Here is a 20,026-nt window from a genome sequence, read left to right as displayed (position 1 = left end):
TCACCTCTAAAATGGGAATAATTTTAGTCTTATCTTATAATTTCATGAAAACTAAATGTTATCAGGCTTCAAGTACTTTCAGTAGAGGGGCACACATGGTGAAATATTAACTACAATGACAGCGATGATGGGAATAATGATGGTTCTCCTGAGCCAGGTGTGAGACTCGGCTTGCTATTCAGTTTAATTCTCTAAACAACTGTTTGGGGGTAACTATTTTCAACTTGTTTCGCAGTTAAGGCAACAGAGCTACAGATGTATTAACCAATTCGCTGGAGGACATACAACTGAAGAGTGTCAGAACAGATGGAGATTCAGAAAAAGGTTGATTGGGTACCAGGGCCCCCATGAATCCCCATATCCCTGCCTTCCTCTAAAAGCTTCCACTGTATTCCTATAGCAGTTCTCAAAGTTTCCACTGTGTCCTTATAGTAGCTTGCCTGTGAACTTCTCCACATCCTGGTTTTTTTTTTCTTTTCAGCAAACATTCCCTTGCTAGTCCCTCCTTCTGTATAACCTCGTTAGCTTTGGGGACACACCCCTGACTAGGCCTGGCCTTACTGGGCGGCATCTCCCCACCCCTTCTGCTTTGGCTTAAAGTATCACCAGATGCCTCTGGTCCACTCCCTTTGCTTTTAGCCCTCACAAGGGCAGGAGGGACCAAAGCTGGCCCAGAACTCAACCCTGGGGTGGTCCTGAAGGTGTCTTGGGGGAGTACCTGCTCCCCTACAGTCCCATCTTCACTGGGACTGTTGGCAACAAAGGAAAGCCAGTTGGGAAAATGAGGAGCTTATGGTAAGACTTTCAGATGGAAAACAGTGGTGGGGAGACTGGACTGGGGGCGCTCAGAGCCGGGGGTCTGTGTTTTTACAAGTAGGGGTAGGAGGGGAGGAGAGAAAGCGGGCAGGGGAGAGGAGGGAGACAGAGAGATAGATGAGCGAGAGAGAAGAGCGAAAATGAGAGAGAGAAGAGAGACAGCCGCCAAAACGGAGAGGCAGAAAAAGAAGATAAAAGAACGCAGAGACAGGGAGAGAGGTGTAGATGCTTCTAGCAAGACAGGTAGGTATGGGGAAAGCGAGACAGGAGAAACCAGTAGTCTCATGATCATTTTAAAATAGGAGTTGGGAAACGGAATTCATTAACTCTCTCAATTGAATTTAATAAGGAAAATGGAAAAAATAAACTAGGCTGCAGACCAGTCGCCTGCATTCATCAAGTGTGCCACTTTTAAAATAGTGGCATAGTCCCCACCTGGAGGGACTCCTGTTTGAGTCGATTTTCTTCTCTCCTCTGCAGGAAAATTCCAGTTCTCTTCTTTGTTTGCAGTTTCCTGGGGACCTGGGCATCAGTGACTGTCAAGCGTCGCCCAAGTAAGAGGTCCCAGTTTCTCGATTTCAAAATACTTCTTGTTTCCTGAAAGGACCAGGCAGGTCTGGCTGAGTGAGGCAGCCAGGGTCCTTCACACCCTCCTTCTTCAATCCTTCTTTGGCTGTGGGTGTATCTGATGCCCAAGTTCAGTGACGCGTGTGCAAAAGTCCTGGCTGTGACCACAGCGGGGCAGGAAACCTCACCTGTGTCTGGCCCAGCACCAACCTGGTTCAGATGGTGGTTGATAATGTTAGATGGATGGATGGATGGATGGATGAATAGATAGAAGCCAATAATCTGAGGTCAGATGAGGTATAAAGAGTATGTTTGATGTACTGAAACTGCAGGCCAAAGCTATGCAACTGGAAAATGCTTTTTCTGAAATCTAGGAAGTGTCTGTCACCAGATGAGTCTCAGAAGGGCACTGGGTTTGGAGAGTTACAAGAAGCCTTTTGTGTTGTTGAAAAAAGAGTCCCTCCCTACAACCTTTTACTTGCTAAGAAGCATCAAATTTCATTCTAGGATTTTTCGTACTTCTTGTGATTGAGGGTTTAATTCGCATGATTTCTTTTCTTCTCCTCACTATTCTTCCCCATTCTAAGATGCTGGTAATATTCTAGTTGGAACCTTTATTTGATCTCTTAGAAGAAATTTATGAAATCAAGTGCATTGTCTCTATTTATCTAGGCTTAGGGAATCCTAAGTAATCCTCAGCTCCTTCCTCTATTTGACAAAGATTCTTAAGAACTCCACTCTTCAGAAGTACCATTGAACTGGCTCTGGATTCTCTCAGGATTGCTAAAATTTGTGGTGATTAAAGCAATATATTCTAGCCCAAACCAAATAGACTTCTGACACTGTGCCATTCAGAACATCATGCAGATGTGGTTCCAAAAAGAACAAATTCCAAACTTCCCCAAAGGGAACATTTTCCCAACAGAAGTTATTAAAGCGACTTTGTGTCTTCAACCCAGGATGGATTGAATATGAATAAATTATAATCATAGGGTTGTAGAGTTAAAGCCAAATATACTGCTAGTAATGAAGCTGTTTAGTATAATATTGCATTTTAAATAGTTGCTCAACTCTTATTATTATTGGTATATTCCTATGATCTCTGTAGGGGTTGAGGTAAGATGACATGCTATCTCTTTTGCAGGGTTCCCTGTTAATTCAAATTCCAATGGTGAAAATGAACTCTGTCCAAAGGTCAGGATTGGACAAGATGATTTACCAGGTGAGTAGCAGTGTATCATATTGAGCACGCATGCTTTCTATAAATTTACCTGATACATCTTTTATTTGGAAAGCCTCTGGAGAGGAATGAAAACAGTCTCATTTTACTTTTATCTTGTGTTCCCTTTCTGTAGGATATGACTTGATTTCTCAGTTCCAGATAGATAAAGCAGCATCCAGAAGAGCTATCCAGAGGGTAGTTGGATCAACTGCCTTACAGGTGGCTTACAAGCTGGGAAATAATGTAGACTTCAGGATTCCAACCAGGTAATATAAAAAAATACTTGATTTAGTTATTTGCCTCAAACACAGTTAAAAAAATGAAAATCTATCCAATGTTAGAGAGTCTTCCCCAGCTCAATATTTCTTGGACCATGACTTTATTTAAAGATGAAGGAATTTATTTGCCTACTATCTTTAGTGCCCAAATATGTGAATGCTTTTCATGTTTTCAGAGTGTAATTTACTTTCCATTCCAGGAAAAGAAATCACTGAGACTATTATACATTGATTCAGGACATGTTCTTATTACTTTGCTCTCTGTTTTTCTATAATTTGTCTGGTTTTTGCCTGAAAGGACCCTCTGTGAAAAGTGCCAGGAGTTAAGCATAAATTTAACTAGAAACCACCCAGTGGTTAGAAGGCTCACAATGGCGCTGTTCAAGCATCCTGGTGCTGAAATAGATCCACACATCCAATGCTTGGCTCCTGGCAGGATTCAGACTAAAACCAGAATAATGATAAGAGAAACAATGGCAGTGATAATACTTTTAAAATCCTGTATGTCCTTCTCTGGAGCTAAGCTTTTTCTTCTTTAAATCATTTATAACGGAGGTGTTTTAATGCATGTGAAAGTATTGAGTCATGACATTGTTATGAATGAGCTTCAGGGTTTTCAGCTTTATATCACCTAAATACCTTAAATGTGATAATGATGATGATTGAATGTTTTGGGGCACTGTAAAAACTATGGTTAAGATTTCTCTAGTATATGAACAAGAAAATTAGGACTTCAATAGAAATTAAGATGTAAAGGTAAATAATGACTAATTAGAACAGTAATAGAATATCATAGAAATGCTAAGCATTTATAATAGTGAACATTTTGGCAAAATTAGAATATTCTGATATAGTGCCAGATTGCATACAGAAATTCATGTTTTGAACATACTATATTTTATAAAACAATAATAGTCCATGTATAAGCTCTTTTTCTAGATTTACTAATCAACATCAAATTGCATCCTTATTACAATTTTGTGGTGGGGACATTTTTATCCATATTTCATGGAAGAGGAAACTGAGGCCAGAAAGTTTAAGTTACTTGCATAAGGTCACAGGGTGAGGAGGTGCTAAGAGGACTGAAATCCAGGCAGAATTGTTTCAGGGGCTGTGCCTCTAACCACTACCCCATAGTGACCCTGGAAACCAGTTGCATTTGGAAAGATTAAAAGCATGATAATAGCCATTGATATTTTTCATGTATTTTCTTTTCATGTACAGAAGGGCTGGATGTATTCTTAGATAAGCTTTTGAATACCCTGATTTTTATTTCTTTAATAAAATAATTGAACATGACACCAGACTCTTAATGCTGACCTTTCTTCTCTAAATTTAAGGTACTGTCTGGACTGTCATTAACTCTAAGTTCCGAGGTGGAGGCCAAGCAGCCTTCCTTCCTCTTGCTTGTCTTTCTTGTTGTTTTTCTCTAAGCACCTAAAGTGGTCACCAAATATTTTTCATAGGCTACAACTAATGTTCCATATTCTCTCTTTCTTACTCCCTGTCCCCACAAAGACTAAAGGCTCTTGTTTAACTTATTAAGACATGAAGGAAGAAGGAGGAAGGAAGTAGAAGAAGAGAGTAGGAGAAAGATATAAAAAGGGAAGGAGGAGAGGCAGGGTGAGATGGATGGAGTGCCTTGGGCAAGTTGCTTAAACTGCCTTTGACCCAGTTCCCTCAGGTTAGAATTAGGAATAGTAGTAACAATGTCACTGGTTGCCATGAAGAGTAAATGTCACTAAACTGAGAGGGCTCCAGGAGAGCCTGGCACACATGGGCATTGGTGAGGTGTTTGCTGTAACAATGAGAGTGCTAGAGGGCAGAGGTGCTGCGGGGGTCTTTTCACCTTGAGGACTTTTTCTCTTTGAGCTGCCCTGCACCATCCCACTGAAGTCGCTCAGTTGTGTCCGACTCTTTGCGACCCCATGGACTGTAGCCTCCCACGCTCCTCCGTCCATGGGATTTTCCAGGCAAGAGTACGGGAGTGGGTTGCCATTGCCTTCTCCAGGGGACCTTCCCAACCCAGGGATCGAACCCGGGCCAGACACTTTATCATCTGAGGCACCAGGGAAGTCTAAGCAGTCCTGCTCACAAAAGGCAGAAACTGGAATTGTTCCCAAACCATGCATGCAGTGGACTGCCTTGACTTTTAAGGGGATTTCTGTGCTGGAGAATATAGGCTGATCTTCGTGGGAGGAAGACTATAGCACATGGAGCTAACATGACAGAATCGTAATTTGTGGTTATTTGTCTTTCCAATTTTTAAACAATATTCATAACCACATACTTTTGATGCTTTTAATTCTTTATTTTAGGCATAAGAGTTTTACATTCTCATCTCGTGCTTCAGACATTTGTCTTTGTTTGCAGCAACAAATACAATCTTTAGCTTTTCATGGGTTAAGGTCATAAATAAATGTTCCATGGTCCAAGGACTTCTTATCTTTTATTCAAACTGTATGATTCTCCTTTTAAGATATTCTGTGCAGATTGTAGCATAATGAAATAAATCATTTATAGATTCAGCCTCTTTTAAATTATGTACGCTGTCAAGTTTACTTATTGAAGTGCAATGCATATTTTCAAGAACAGAAGCTTAGGTATCCAAAAAAGACAAGGGGACTAGCTGTTCTTTGAATTAGACTTGTAAGGAGTTTTAAATGGTCTTGGGTATATTCAAGTACAGGTATATATATAACCAATCTGAACACTAAAAGGAATTTTCTCTTCTTACCATGCTTCTCCTCTTACCTTTTAATGCATTAACTTAGTTTGAAAGATTAATAACATGACAATCTTGATTATATTTGTATACACACATATTATATTCACACATATGGAGAGAGAGAGAGCTGGATACTCTTGACTTAACAATATGTCCATAAATGAATTGTTTTCTAGTGACCCCAATACCTCCCATTAAAAAAGAAAACAACTTGTCATTACATGACCAAGTCAGAAGTAAATGAAGACATTTTGTCATATCCTACCTTCAACATCATCTCTTTGCTTATTTAGCAGGGACATTTGATGAAGCACAAACTGGGAGAGATCCCTCAGTTAACCTCCTAATGTCTTTGCGAAGGAGTCGTGTGAAGAAGTTACTGTGACTTCCAGAATCAAAACAAATAGACTTGTTTTCCTTGATGAAATTCTACAGCTTTCCCCAGTACATCTTTAAACAAATAATAGGTGACATGTACAGTTTTTAAAAGCCTAGGAAGTTAATGCTTTAAGTAAGAGGAGACAAAGCGTTAGGGTTTATATCCTCTTTCTTGGAAAACCTCACACCTCAACAATAACCATTTTTAACTACTGGCCCCAATTCTTTTAAGTATCCAGTTAAATTCAGGTCAATTATTGAAAAGAATACGCAGGAGACTATATATGTAATTTAAACTGCAAAATTGCCAAATTTCACCATTGAATAAAACTTTAAAATGTATCTCCTAGTTCCAAATTAATTTAGGTTGTTAGATGGGGTGTACAGCATTCCATAAGGTTTTATAATTACACACAGTAGGCAGTATTTTAAACTGTCATCAGTGAACCTCTTAGCTTCTTCTCAGCGGGCTCCCTGGAATAAGTATAGTCTGAAAAATCTTAAGTCAAAGGAAATAATCTATGTTAAAAAATATCAAAATATGTATGTTAGACATCCCCATCTGGGGAAAATAGGATAGTAAATAGTTGCTGTATATATTTTTTCTTCTTAAGCTCCAAAGTGAATCTTTTTAAATGTACATGTTTAAACCTCCCATACACATGACAAATATAAAATATATGTAGAGAATTGAAAGTTTTTGCAAGATAATAATAAGCATCACCAGTAATCAGTTAAAAATAAAAGCTGCAAATGAAATTTACCCAGTATTATAAATAAAAGCCAGTTATATTAGAAAACAATGGCTAAAAGAAGTACTTGGATGATAAGAGTACTCAAAAGAAAAACTTCACTTGTTGACCTAGTTGACCCATTTTATTGAAGATTTGCAAAAATATTTGAAGTGAAAAAAAGTTATATGTTTGCTTATGCTGTAATAAAGATGATAAAATTTTTATAGTTAAAGACAGAAAATCATAGTAAGTTGAATATTTTCACTTACAGCTAAACATTCTTGGAACTGAGGTATTTTTTGGTTTAGGGATTTTTGACCCCAACAATATATCATAATGTAACTGGAATTGCACATATGCCAACACAATATATTTTTGTGTGTTGGCACTTCCCAGGTGGCTCAGTCAGAAAACAATCTGCCTGCAATGCAGGAGACCTGGGTTCGATCTCCTGGTAGGGAAGAACCCCTGGAGAAGGAACTGGCAACCCACTCTAGTATTCTTGCCTGGAAGATCCCATGGACAAAAGAGCCTGGCAGGCTACAGTCCATGGGGTCACAAGAGTCAGACATGACTTAGCAACTAAATCACCATGACCACCACCATACTAGTTTGTGATAAATAAACCACTATTCACTTAGATATTTCTTATCTTTTCTTCTTTACACAGAAGAGGGCTATAAAACTGGAGTATGATCTGAAGGAAGATTATCTGAGGCTTTGGGTCCTGGTTCATAACTGATTTAAGCAATGTCAAACAAAATTAATTGGCATCTAGCTTTCCTAAACTTCCCTGGTGACTCAGATGGTGGAGCGTCTGCCTACAATGTGGGAGACCCGGGTTCGATCCCTGAGTCGGGAGGATCCTCTGGAGAAGGAAATGGCACCCCACTCCAGTACTCTTGCCTGGAAAATCCCATGGACGGAGGAGCGTGGGAGGCTACAGTCCATGGGGTCGCAAAGAGTTGGACACGACTGAGAGACTTCACTTTTCCTAAGATTTATCCTTTGCTTAATAATTTTTCTAGGCTTACAAGGAGGGAATTAGAATGATACAACCTTGAAGACGGAGATGTGAAGCTGATATTTACACTTACTAGGTCCTGATTTTTAAAAGTTTGCTCTTCAGCCTTGAGCTGCTTGGTTTCAAGAGACCACCCAAGTACCTCCAAAGATGGGGAGGATGCAGGAGGGACAGCGAGGTCTTATTGGTGTCCCTTAAAGCAGTAAATTAGGAAGGGGCCACAGTTTTAACTGGCAGATTGGGCAACAACTGAGTTGCAATAGAGAAGTAAGAACTGGTCATCTTTCCCTTGTCGCACGTCCACTGACAAGCAAGCAGCTGTTACTTTAACTTCATACTTTGAAGTTCCTGGAAAAGACAAACATGCTCAGTGTGAAGGGACTGATCTCATGTCTGCAAGTGACTGATCCTCAAAATGCTTATGTGAGTCTAGGTTATTTTTGGGGAGGAGAAAATATCCAAACAATTACGAAAATAACAAATAATCTTAACATGTTACATCAAAATAAAATTTTAAGAACCTGCTTTAATTAAACATGTTATAAATTGGTAGATCTGATTTGGATTTCAAATGTTCTCTTCTGTCATTTGTGGAAGAATGATGCCAAGAACTTTGCAAGAATGTGTTTTTTGGCAGAATGTGTTTTTGAGGTGGGATTGCTGAACAGTAGCTCTTTAGGTAGTATAAATAGTAACATTGTTGAAATTATGTGGCATTTGGGGACCTTCCTTAGCTATGAGGGAGTTTTTTATTTAATATGTATTTTAAGATGGAACTTTGATGCCTGTAAAATGGACTTCAGTAAAGGTCTTTATGAACAGTCATGAAAGAACAACTAGCCCATGGTTTTCACACTGTGGTGTTTCTGTAGGTCTAGAATCTAAAATGGCATAATTAGGAATTATGGTAATACTCCTGAGTACAAAAAACAAGAGTTATATTTACTGTCTTAAAATTTTACTCAGGCATTTGTATCCCAGTGGGCTGCCTGAAGAATACTCCTTTCTAACCACTTTTCGGATGACTGGAAGCACACTTGAAAAGCATTGGAGCATTTGGCAGATTCAGGATTCCTCAGGGAAGGAGCAAGTTGGCGTGAAGATTAATGGCCAAACAAAATCTGTTTCATTTTCATACAAGGGGCTGGATGGAAGTCTCCAAACTGCAGCCTTTTCGAATTTGCCCTCCTTGTTCGATTCCCAGTGGCATAAGCTCATGATTGGTGTGGAAAGGAGCAGTGCGACTCTTTTCGTTGACTGCAACAGGATTGAGTCCTTACCGATAAAGCCAAGAGGTCAGATCGATGTCGATGGCTTTGCTGTGCTGGGAAAACTTGTGGATAATCCTCAAGTTTCTGTTCCGGTAAGTATACAGCCATACAATAAGGAAGATTAAAACGAATCCAGAATGGTGAAAATTAAGACCTCAGCATCTTTAAAAATCACCCGAATATCTTAAACAATGGACAGTTATTCATTTTTTAAAAGGTCTTTCAATTAGTTCTTCAAAATGTCTTTAGTGCCTCCTTTGAGCGTAGCATGGAATGGGGAAGCAGAGCCAGTTGAGTAGACAGGTCCTGGTCCTGAGTAGCTGAAAGTCTACTTGGAAGATGCTACATGACCACCTGGAACACCTAGAATCCTTTGAGGCAACCTGCAAAAACCCACACTGGTGTGATACATATTATGTATAAATAACCAATGGCCATATTCAAAGTGAGGATAAGATGAACGGTAGATTCAGTTAATCAAGAATCCCATTCTTCTCAGAAGCACTGGAGCTTGACATGCAGGATTTGAATTGGTAAAAGAAGAGGAGAAAGTACATTCTAGCTGAGAGTAAAAGAATGAAAGCAAAAAGAGATAGAGAGGAAATAAACCAAGTTCAAAGATTAGGAACCTGGCTGGTTTGGATGAAATGTACACGTAAAAATGTGAGTATGTGTGTGACGGGGCGTAGTGGGGGTCAGAGGTAGTAATTGCAGGGTGTGAGAGGTGAGGTTAGGAAGTCATGTGGTATCTGACCCAGAAGATATAGAAACGATGTAGATGGCACAATATTTCTTTATTTAGAAGTAGGTCTTGCTTGACATATTATGAAAGTAAAGGATTTTAGAGCTCTGTTTTTGATTTTGCTGTAGACACCTATGGATATAAAGATAAGGAATTACATAAGAACACATAAACTTGTGTCAACTAGTACCATATAGTTCTATGATTTTGAATTGTTAAACTTTCACTGAGTTATCCTTTAAAAGGATATTATATAATATTATAGAAATTTAAAAACTAAATCTTACAAGGCAAGTGATCTTTTGGAAAAAAACCAAAGGATTTAGAACTCAATAAACAAATGCTGTACACTCTCTGCTCTCTCTGTGGCACAGAGTTGTTAAATTCTAGTCACAGAACTCATATCATGGAGCGTAGCAGGGGTGACACAATGATTTTGAATGGTTCCTGCACGCTTCTCCAAAGAAAGAAAGGTTAGTGGGCATCTCAGTAATGGAATTGTTCAAATAACCTATTTTCAAGGGAAGAATTGTGATTAGTGTGAAGGGTAGTGTGAAATTTCTATATTCTGTGATGGACAGGAAGCAATTTATAACTGCCACATTACTGCTCTGGCTTGTAGACACTTGAGCAAGTATTTCTCCAGCTAATGAGTTATCACACTTCAAGTGGCTGGGCTAGAAAGCCAATGGGACCACCGGTGCACCGTCCTGAAATTTTGTGCAGCAAGATCTTTGCAATGGCACGGAGGTGGCCTTCAGACAACACAGCCTCTGCCATGTTTGTGTCACTTCTGGACCATGAGCGAGGGGAAGGAGACTTTAGAGTACATTCTCACTGTGATGAATATCAATCAAGCGCTTGTGTAATTGATTTAATTCACTGTTCTTGAAAAGCATGTCATCGTTATAATTCTGAATTCTACATGCTCAGATGCTATTAAGTGTCTAATGGCCAGAGCAGTAAAGTCGTAATATCATTATTTATGCTGTAGTCTAACCAGTCACGTCACAGCTAACTCTGCGTTGCCTGCCAAGAGGAGTCTCACACCACAGTGGACACCATTTAGGATCAGTCATCTTTGATTTTATTCTGCCTTGTGCAGGAATGCAACAAAGAACCTGGAAACTGGAGATATGTTTTGCTTTTGGTCCACCAAGGAGTTTTTCAGAATCAGCACGCTGTCCATGTTAAAAGTATTTGCAACAGGCATGAGCAGTTTTTTCTCTTTGTACTGAATTCTGACTCCATCACAAGGAAACACAAAAGAGACTTGAACCTAAAGTCTCATTAAAGTTCCGTATTTGATGATGTGGTGTGGTAACTAAAATAGATCAAGGTTATAGGCCCTCCAAATCCTACTTATGCTCAAGTATAGGCAGTGACAATGTCCATGTCAAAAGTGAAAGTGAAAGTGAAGTCGCTCAGTTGTGTCCAACTCTTTGAGACCCCAGGGACTGTAGCCTACCAGTTCCTCCGTCCATGGAATTTTCCAGGCAAGAATACTGGAGTGGGTTGCCATTTCCTTCTCCAGGGGATCTTCCCAACCCAGGGATCGAACCTGGGTCTCCCACGTTGCAGGCAGACAGTTTACTATCTGAGCCACCTGGGAAGCCCAAAGTTGTCACCAAAGTGTATTCCTTAATTTTTACCCTATATAAGACAAAGAAGTAGAAAATTCTACATAAGTAAATCCTATCTATGCCTTTTTAGCATCTTAATACCCCTAATATACCAATTTAAAGCTTTAAAAGTACTTTTATTTCTCTCATTAACTTACTTTATCATTTCAATAATTTCATAAGATAGCAAGCACAGAGAGGATGAGCTCCATTTTTTCAGTGGAAGACACAATCTCATGTAGATTTCTTGGCTTCTGAGAAACAGTGTTGGGCATAAAATTTCTAGTCTTCTCTATTTTCTCTGTGCCAAATAACTTTCCTTTGAGAAAAATAGAAATATGTGTAACCACATCTCTTTCTTTATAGAGGATATCATCATTTTCATTTCGGAAGGTATTTGTGATTTGCAAAAATTTTTCAGAATCTACTTTGCAGGACAACTGAAATTCTTTTTTTAAAAGAAGGAAGTTTATACAGTAGAAAACATGTCCTCAGACATTGGTCCTACTTGTTTTCATTTAGTGAAATTTCAGTTTGTGCCTCTATACTGGGTGCACGGATGCAGGTCATGGGTCTTGTTCTCCCAGCTCCTGGGAGGGTGAGTGGCTGAGACGAGTGGGCAATGATAATGTAACATGATTAGCAGCAGGAAAGTGGATGAAGGGAAAGGCTCCTCACTCACATCAGGGTAGGGAGGCATAGGAGTGAAGTCCAGGGGTGTTTCCTAGGGGAGGGGCCTGTGAGAGGAATTTGGAGGTGAACAGAATTATCCAGGATGAGATAAATCCAGTGTTCTAGGAAAAGGGACTCTCACATGGGAATTCCCGAATTCATGAATTCTCTTTTCTAGCTTCATTAAGTTCCCTGCACTATTCCTCACTTTTCTAGACTAAGACTAGTCAAATACTCATGCGAGTCTCCAGACAAACCCAAATGCCCACAAGTTATCCCTACACTCTTGTTTTTATTTTAGTTTATGGTCTGTGATCTTCTCCCTTTGGCTGTAATCTGAAGTTGCTGGCAATCACTGGTCCCTTGGAAGACTTACAGTGGTAAATGGTGCTATCTGAGTGTTCTGAGGGGTAGGAGACATGTACTGATGGGGCACATCCCGTTGATTGGAGACAGCAAATATTTAGTATTACTTGTAAGAAATTTTAAATTAAAATGAAATGTGCCAATAGCATGGAAGCGACAAGCTGCAGTGTATTTTTCTATTTTTCTTCATGAAATTGGATTCCTTCCAGTCTTTGACACTGTACATGAATTGAATACTTTTTTCAGGGTCAGCACTTGCTTTTCTTTAGAAAAGCAAACATTCCTTCTAAAGGTATTAATTGATGTCAAAAGGTAGCCCTTGGAACTGCATAATGAAAATGCAGTAGAAAATGACATCTGATGGAGTGCTGATGCTAAGAGACTCATTTATATTGCTCTTGTTTGTGATTTCTCCCAATCTAGCCCAACTTTTGTCTCTTTCTCTTTTCTAAATTGGAAAAGGGAACCAATTTCAGGAGGTTTCAAGACAGCTGCTCACATGCAGTACAACTCAAATGCCTTCACATCATTCATGGTTATTTAGTGGGCTCAGAGCATTTATATTTTTCCCAGTGTACTGCTATAATACATGGTTAGTTTGATTTCATGGCAATAAATTCCATATTTTCTATTTGCCTTTGTGCCCATATTTTAGGTTGGTGCCATTTATTTCACTGCAAAGCTCAGTTTCCTGGCATCATACCATAAAAACATGCTATTTTATGGCAGGTTCTTTATTGCTTGTTGTCAGCGTGATTGCCCAGGAGAGTTATTTGGCACAGCTCTATTAGAAAACAAAGTTAGCCTTTCTGCCTTCTCAGGGTGTACACTAGGGGTCTGGGCTTATTTGAAAGCCCAAATGATGAAAGTATATATGGCTTTATAAATACATGATTCAAACCCTTTATCTTATGCATGTTTTGAATAAACCGATGTAGAAAACATGATTAATCAGACAGATACAATGCTTTTAAAAGTATATTTCAAATGGGTTGCATTACGTTACTTTTGTTAAATTCAGAGAAAATACAATTAGCAAAATTTGTGATGCAGAAGCCATGTCCTTTTCTCTACTCCACAGAATTAGATCACACTAACTTCCCAACTGTAAAAACAAGCAGGGCTTCATGAATGATGACATGGGAAAAATAAACTATGAGGTTGTGATTAATATAATTTCTGGTGTTTGAAAATATTATAGGAAAGCTATGTTTTCAGTGATTTAAGAAATGCATGATATCTACCATACAAAACATCTAAACTATTAAGTTTGCCTATTAAGTTGTTTTTGACAGGTGCTTTTTAAACATCCTCTTTCAAATGGAAGTATTAAATACAAGAGAAATGATGGTGTTACCTGTACGTGTCCATCAGTTCAGTTCACTTCAGTTCAGTCGCTCAGTTGTGTCCAACTCTTTGCGACCCCATGAACTGCAGCACGCCAGGCCTCCCTGTCCATCACCAACTCACAGAGTTTAGCGAAACTCACGTCCATTGAGACGGTGATACCATCTCATCCTCTGTCGTCCTCTTCTCCTCCTGCCCTCAGTCTTTCCCAGTATCAGGGTCTTTTCAAATGAGTCAGCTCTTTGCATCAGGTGGCCAAAGTATTGGAGTTTCAGCTTCAACATCAAAATACTTTTTATAACACTTTGGTGATGTGATTTGATCAGAATATTTTTGAATGCCGTCAAGTTTTTCAGAGATAAAGCTTGCTACACTACAGACCATATTAACAACATCAGCTAGATTTTCCACTAGGTGGCAATGAAACCAGAGGAACACACAGAAGAAAGACCTGCTTACACGGGAGGAGCCAGGATGGGTGAAGGTGCTAAGGATAACTAGAGTAAAACCTAAATGATGGTCAAACTTGCTTTCAATGGAAAATTGAAAATATGAAAAATTTTATTGGCCTCAGCTATGCCCAGACTGTTGCAACTGAAAACAATCAGTGTTACTAGTATTTCTATTTTTCTTAAAATGTGTACAGGCTAAGAACATACAGAAATCTTCGTTGTGTCTTCTGGGTGGCTAGAAGGCAAGAGATTAATTCAATGGCATTTTTACTTCCCTTCATGTTAATCTCTGTGTGGTTAGTTTCTTTAGTTACAACACAGTTTCCATAGAATCCTGGTCTTTCAAAGATATAGGAAACTAAGTCTATGACTAAGTCTATGTAGTTCAAACCTCTCAGTTTATCCATGAAGAACTTGAAACCCAGACAGGGGAAGGGGCTTGCCCTAAGCTGTAATCAAACCAGAAGGCAAATACTATCAATTCTTTCTTCATTAATTTTTTTTTATCAATTCTATGTACATTTAATATTCAACAACTATTTACTAAACATCTGCTAAGTTATAGACAGAAATTGAAGCTACTCAGCCTAGAGAGAGGAGGCAGAGATAGGTGAGTAAATGAATAAATTTATAATATGACCAGGTAGTCATAAATGCTATGCAGAAAAAAGAGGAAAAGTGGAGTGCCTGGAGAGGGGACCTCCTTGAGGGGAAAAAACTGTTTAGTAGAAACCTGAAGCAGTTGGGGGAGTGAGCATGTATATGTGATCTAGGGGAGGAGGATTTTAAGAAGACAGGATGAGTTAAAAATCTAGTGTTGGTGCTGTCCACTGTGTCCAAAGCAAGTCTGGAGACCAGCGTGTTTGGGATGAGATGGAGGGAAGCTGGCTCTGAGGCTGGAGAGGGACCAGACGTGGGGAGCAGAGTGGGGAGCAGGTCAACACGCCGGCTTTCCTGCCACATGTGAGGTGCAGAGCTGGCAGATGATTTCAAATAGATGAGCAACATGTTTTCTTCTTTTTAAAGCATCTCTTTGGCTAAATTTTGACAATGTATTGTAGGGGGAGAAAAGGACAGGGCATTTAGGGGCTTCTTAGGAGGAGACCCTTTTTTTGAAGTATAGTTGATTTGCCATATTGCATTAGTTTCAGGGGTGCAGTATAATGAGTCAGTCTCTTTTGAGAGAGTATTTTTTCCACTATTGGTTATTATGAGATGTTATGATGTAATTCCCTATGCTGTTATTCCTTGTTGCTTAACTGCTTTATGTATAGTAGTTTATGGGCTTCCCTGATAGCTCAGTTGGTAAAGAATCCACCTGTAGTGCAAGAGACCCTGGTTTGATTCCTGGGTTGGGAGGATTTTCTAGAGAAGGGAAAGGCTACCCACTCCAGTATTCTTGGGCTTCCCTTGTGGCTCAGCTGGTAAAGAATCCGCCCGCAATGCGGGAGACATGAGTTCGATCCCTGGGTTGGGAAGATCCCCTGGAGAAGGGAAAGTCTACCCACTCCAGTATTCTGGCCTGGAGAATTCCATGGACTATACAGTCACAAAGAGTCAGACACAACTGAGCAACTTTCCCTTTCACTTGTATTATTTTTTAGATTCCACACAGGAGTTACATTTGTCTTTCTCCGTCTGACTTACTTCTAAAAGCATAAGATTCTCTAGGCCCATCCACGTTGCTGCTGCTGCTGCTGCTAAGTTGCTTCAGTCGTGTCCGACTCTGTGCGACCCCAGAGATGGCAGCCCACCAGGCTCCCCCGTCCCTGGGATTCTCCAGGCAAGAACACTGGAGTGGGTTGCCATTTCCTTCTCCAATGCATTAAAGTGAAAAGTGAAAGTGAAGTCAGTTGGTCATGTCTGACTCTTAGTGACCCATAGACTGCAGCCTACCAGGCACCTCTGCTCATGGAATTTTCGAGACAAGAGTACTGTAGTGGGTTGCCATTGCCTTCTCTGCATCCACATTGATGCAAATGCAAAATTTCATTCTTTTTTTGTGGCTAGTATTCTATTTTGTGTGTGTGTGTACACCACATCTTCTTAAGCCAATTGTCTGTTGATGGGCACTTGGATTGTTTCCACATCTTGGCTATTGTAAATAGTGCTGCTAAGAACATTGGCTTTACATTTTTTTTGGATATATACCCAGGAGTGGGATTGCTGGATCATATGGTAGGTCTATTTTTGCTTTTTAAAAGGAAACTCCATACTATTTTCCCTAGTGATTGAGCCACTTTACATTCTCACCAACAATGTAAGAGAATTCTCTTTTTTGCACACCTTCTCCAGCTATATGCTAATATATTTACTTGTAGACTTTTTGGTGATGGTCATTCTGACCAGTGTGAAGTGATACCTAATTGCAGTTTTGATTTGCATTTCCTAATAATTAATGGCATTGAGCATTGTTTCCCGTGCCTGTTGGTCATCTGTGTGTTTTCTTTGGTAAAATGTCAGAAGACCTAAGTAGATCAACTCATTTTTTGATTGGATTGCTTGTTTTTTCCATATTAAGTTATATGAACAGTTTGTATATTTTGGATATTAATCTCTTATAAGTTTCAGTCTTTGCCAATGTTCTTTCCCAATTTCTAGTTTGTCTTTTCATTTTATGTTGGTGGTTTTCTTTGCTGTGCAAAAGCTTGTAAGTTTGATTAGGTCCCATTTGTTTTCTTTTGCCCTGGGAGACTGATCTCAGAAAATAGTTATGATTTTTGTCACAGAATATTTTGCTTATTTTCTCTTCTAGAGGTATTATAGTTTCAGATATTATATTTAGGTCTTTAAATTCTTTTGAGTTTTTTTGTATATGGTATGAGGGAATATTCTAATTTCATTGACGTTCATGTGGCTGTCTAACTTTCCCAGCACAGCTTGTTGAAAATACTGTGCTTTCTCCTCTGTATTCTTACATTCTTTGTCATAGATTAATTGCCTACTGATTGGTTTATTTCCAGGCTTGCTATTCTGTTACATTGAGCTATGTGTTTGTTTTTGTGCCAATACAACACTGTTTTGATTACTGTAGCTTTGTAATATAGTCTGAAGTCTGGATGGGTTATATCTCCAACTTTGTTCTATTTTCTCAAGATTGACTTAGCAATTTTATGTCTTTTATGGTTCCATATAAATCTTAGGATTATTTGTTTTAGCTCCATGAACAATGTCATGGGTATTTTGATAGGGATTGCATTAAATCTGTGGATTGCTTTGGGTAGTAAGGCTATTTTAACAACATTAATTCTTCCAATCCAAGAGCATGGGATATCTTACCATTTCTTTGTATCACCTTCAATTTCCTTATCAGTGTTTTATCATTTTAAGAGCATAGCTCTTTCACCTTCTTGGCTTAAGTTTATTTTAGTATATTTTATTCTTTTGATGCAATTTTAAACAGGCTTTTTCTTGTTTCTTGAGGTAAGCCTGTATTGCTATGAACCTTCCCCTTAGCACTGCTTTTACAGTGTTTCATAGGTTTTGGGTTGTTGTGTTTTCATTTTCTTTCATCTCTATGCATATTTTGATTTCTTCTATGATTTGTTGGTTATTCGGAAGCATGTTATTTAGCCTCCATATTTTGGAATTTTTAATAGTTTTTTTCCTGTAATTGAGATCAAATCTTACTGCATTGTGGTCAGAAAAGATGACTGGAATGATTTTTTACTTCCTTTTTCAGACATTTTATTATTAATGTAAAAAAAACCATAAAAGATTTCTGTGTATTAATCTTATATCCTGTTATCTTGCTGAATTCATTTCTTAACTCTAATAGATTTTGTGTAGAGACTTTAGGGTTCTCTATACAGAGTATCATGTCCTCTGCAACTAGTGATAGTTTTACCTCTTCCTTTCCTATTCAGATACCTTTTATTTCTTTTTCTAGTCTGATTGCTGTGGCTAGGGCCTCCAGGAATATGCTGAAAAGAAGTCATGAGAGTGGTCATCCTTGATTTGCTCCTGAATTTAATAGGAAGGCTTTCAACTTTTTGCTTTTGAGTATTATGTTGGCTGTGAGTGTCAAAAATGGCCTTTATTATGTTGAGATATGTTCCCTCTGTACCAAATTTGAAACACTTTTTTTCAAGAATGGATGCTTAATTTTGTCAAATGCTTTTTCTGCTTCTATTGAGATGATTGTGTTATTTTTATCCTTTGTTTTGTTACTGTAGTGCATCACATTGATTGATTTGTGTATGTTGACCCATCCTTGTGATCCTAGAATGAATCCAACTTGATCATGGTGTATGATTCTTTTTATGTATTGTTGGATTTGATTTTTTAATATTTTGTTGAGGATTTTTGTATATATATTCATCCAAAAAATGGCCTGTAATTTTCTTTTTTGGTAGCATCTTTGTCTGGTTTTGGTATCTGGGTGATGGTGGCCTCATAGAATGAGTTTGGGAGTGTTCTCTCCTCTTCAATTTCCTGGAACAGTTTGAGAAGGTATAAGTTATTCTTTTTATGTTTGGTAGAGTTCCCCAGTGAAGTCATCTGGTCTTGGATTTTTGTTTGCCTGGAGTATTTTATTATTATAGATTCTATTTTACTTCTAGTAATAGATCTGTTCAAATGATCTGTTTCTTCTTGACCTAGTCTTGTAGGGCTTTTTGTTTTTAAAACTTGTCCATTTCTTCTAAGTTCAATTTGTTGGTAATAATTGCTCATAGAATACTCTTACAATTTTTAGAATTTCTGTGTTATTGGTTGTTATGTCTCCTCTTTCTTTTTTTGTTTAATTGTGTCTTTTCTCTTTTTTTTCTTTGTGAGCCTAGTTAGAGGTTTGTTAATTTTGTTTATTAAGAGGAGCTGTTAAGGAACTATTACAATAGTTCTGGCAGGGATGGTCTGGGTTTAGAACAAGGCTGTAGTGATGGAGCCGGTGCAAAGTGATCAGATCCTGATATAACATTTTGAGAGTAAAGCAAATGAAATTTTATGTGTAAGAGAGAAAGAATCATGCATACTCCAATAATTTTGGTGTAACTGGAAGCGCAGAGGTTCCATTTATTGAGACATAAAAAACCATGGGGGAAGAGCAGGTGTCAGTGATAATATCAGATGTTGATTTGGAATATCTAATTTTGATAAGGAGATTGATACCTTAGTGAAGATACTGAGCAGGTAGTTACGTATGTTCTGGAGTTCAAGAGATAGGTCCAGCAGGGAATAGAACTCTGGGGGCTGTAAGTATATATTTATTTAAAGCCATGGACCAAATGAAAGTTGAGTGTAATAGAGAAACTCTAAAGTTGAGGCCTGAAACAACCAACATTTAGAATTTACTGAGGTGAGGATGATTCTGTCAAACAGACCAATACAAGCAGCCCATGGTGGAGGAGAGAGCCAGGATATTGTGCAACTTGAAAAGTTGGTATAAAATAGTATTCCAGGGAGAATGGAAAGGTCAGCTCACTCAAGTGCTGTAGACGCGACAAATAAGATGAGGACATAGAGTTAACTGCTGGATTAGAAACCAATGGAGCTGTTCTTGAGACAAGATCCCCTGGAGTATTGAGAGTGAAAGCCCAGTCAGAAAGGGTTAAAGACAGAATGGAAGGGAGAGGAACTGGAAACGATGAACATAGATCACTCCTTAGAGCTCCGTATGAAGGGGAGCAGGAAGCAAGATGGTAGCTGAAGGGGCCTATGGCACGAGAGGAAGACACGCAGGACACCTCACCATAACTCAGAGAGTAACTCTTCTTGGTACTCTGCTACGTAACCGCCTTATGCCTCAAAAGACCAGCATTTATTGCCACATCATCTCCCTGAAATGCCCTTCTAATTAAGGCCACCTC

The 20,026-nt window shown here is 38.8% G+C and overlaps 1 protein-coding gene across 1 annotated transcript in view; it reads left to right on the top strand.

Annotated features, from left to right (window-relative positions):
- The first annotated feature begins 781 nt into the window (after positions 1 to 781).
- COL9A1 (collagen type IX alpha 1 chain) overlaps positions 782 to 20,026 on the top strand; it is an 87,832-nt gene continuing 68,587 nt past the window's right edge. The window contains exons 1-5 of the mRNA XM_065911372.1: positions 782 to 795; positions 1,297 to 1,370; positions 2,528 to 2,605; positions 2,739 to 2,871; positions 8,714 to 9,110. Coding sequence (XP_065767444.1) covers positions 782 to 795; positions 1,297 to 1,370; positions 2,528 to 2,605; positions 2,739 to 2,871; positions 8,714 to 9,110 — 696 coding nt within the window. The remainder of the gene's footprint in view (positions 796 to 1,296; positions 1,371 to 2,527; positions 2,606 to 2,738; positions 2,872 to 8,713; positions 9,111 to 20,026) is intronic.

Source organism: Muntiacus reevesi, chromosome 19 (genome assembly GCF_963930625.1).
Source record: "Muntiacus reevesi chromosome 19, mMunRee1.1, whole genome shotgun sequence".
Classification (NCBI taxonomy): domain Eukaryota; kingdom Metazoa; phylum Chordata; class Mammalia; order Artiodactyla; family Cervidae; genus Muntiacus; species Muntiacus reevesi.
This window is presented reverse-complemented; position numbering and strand designations above follow the sequence as displayed.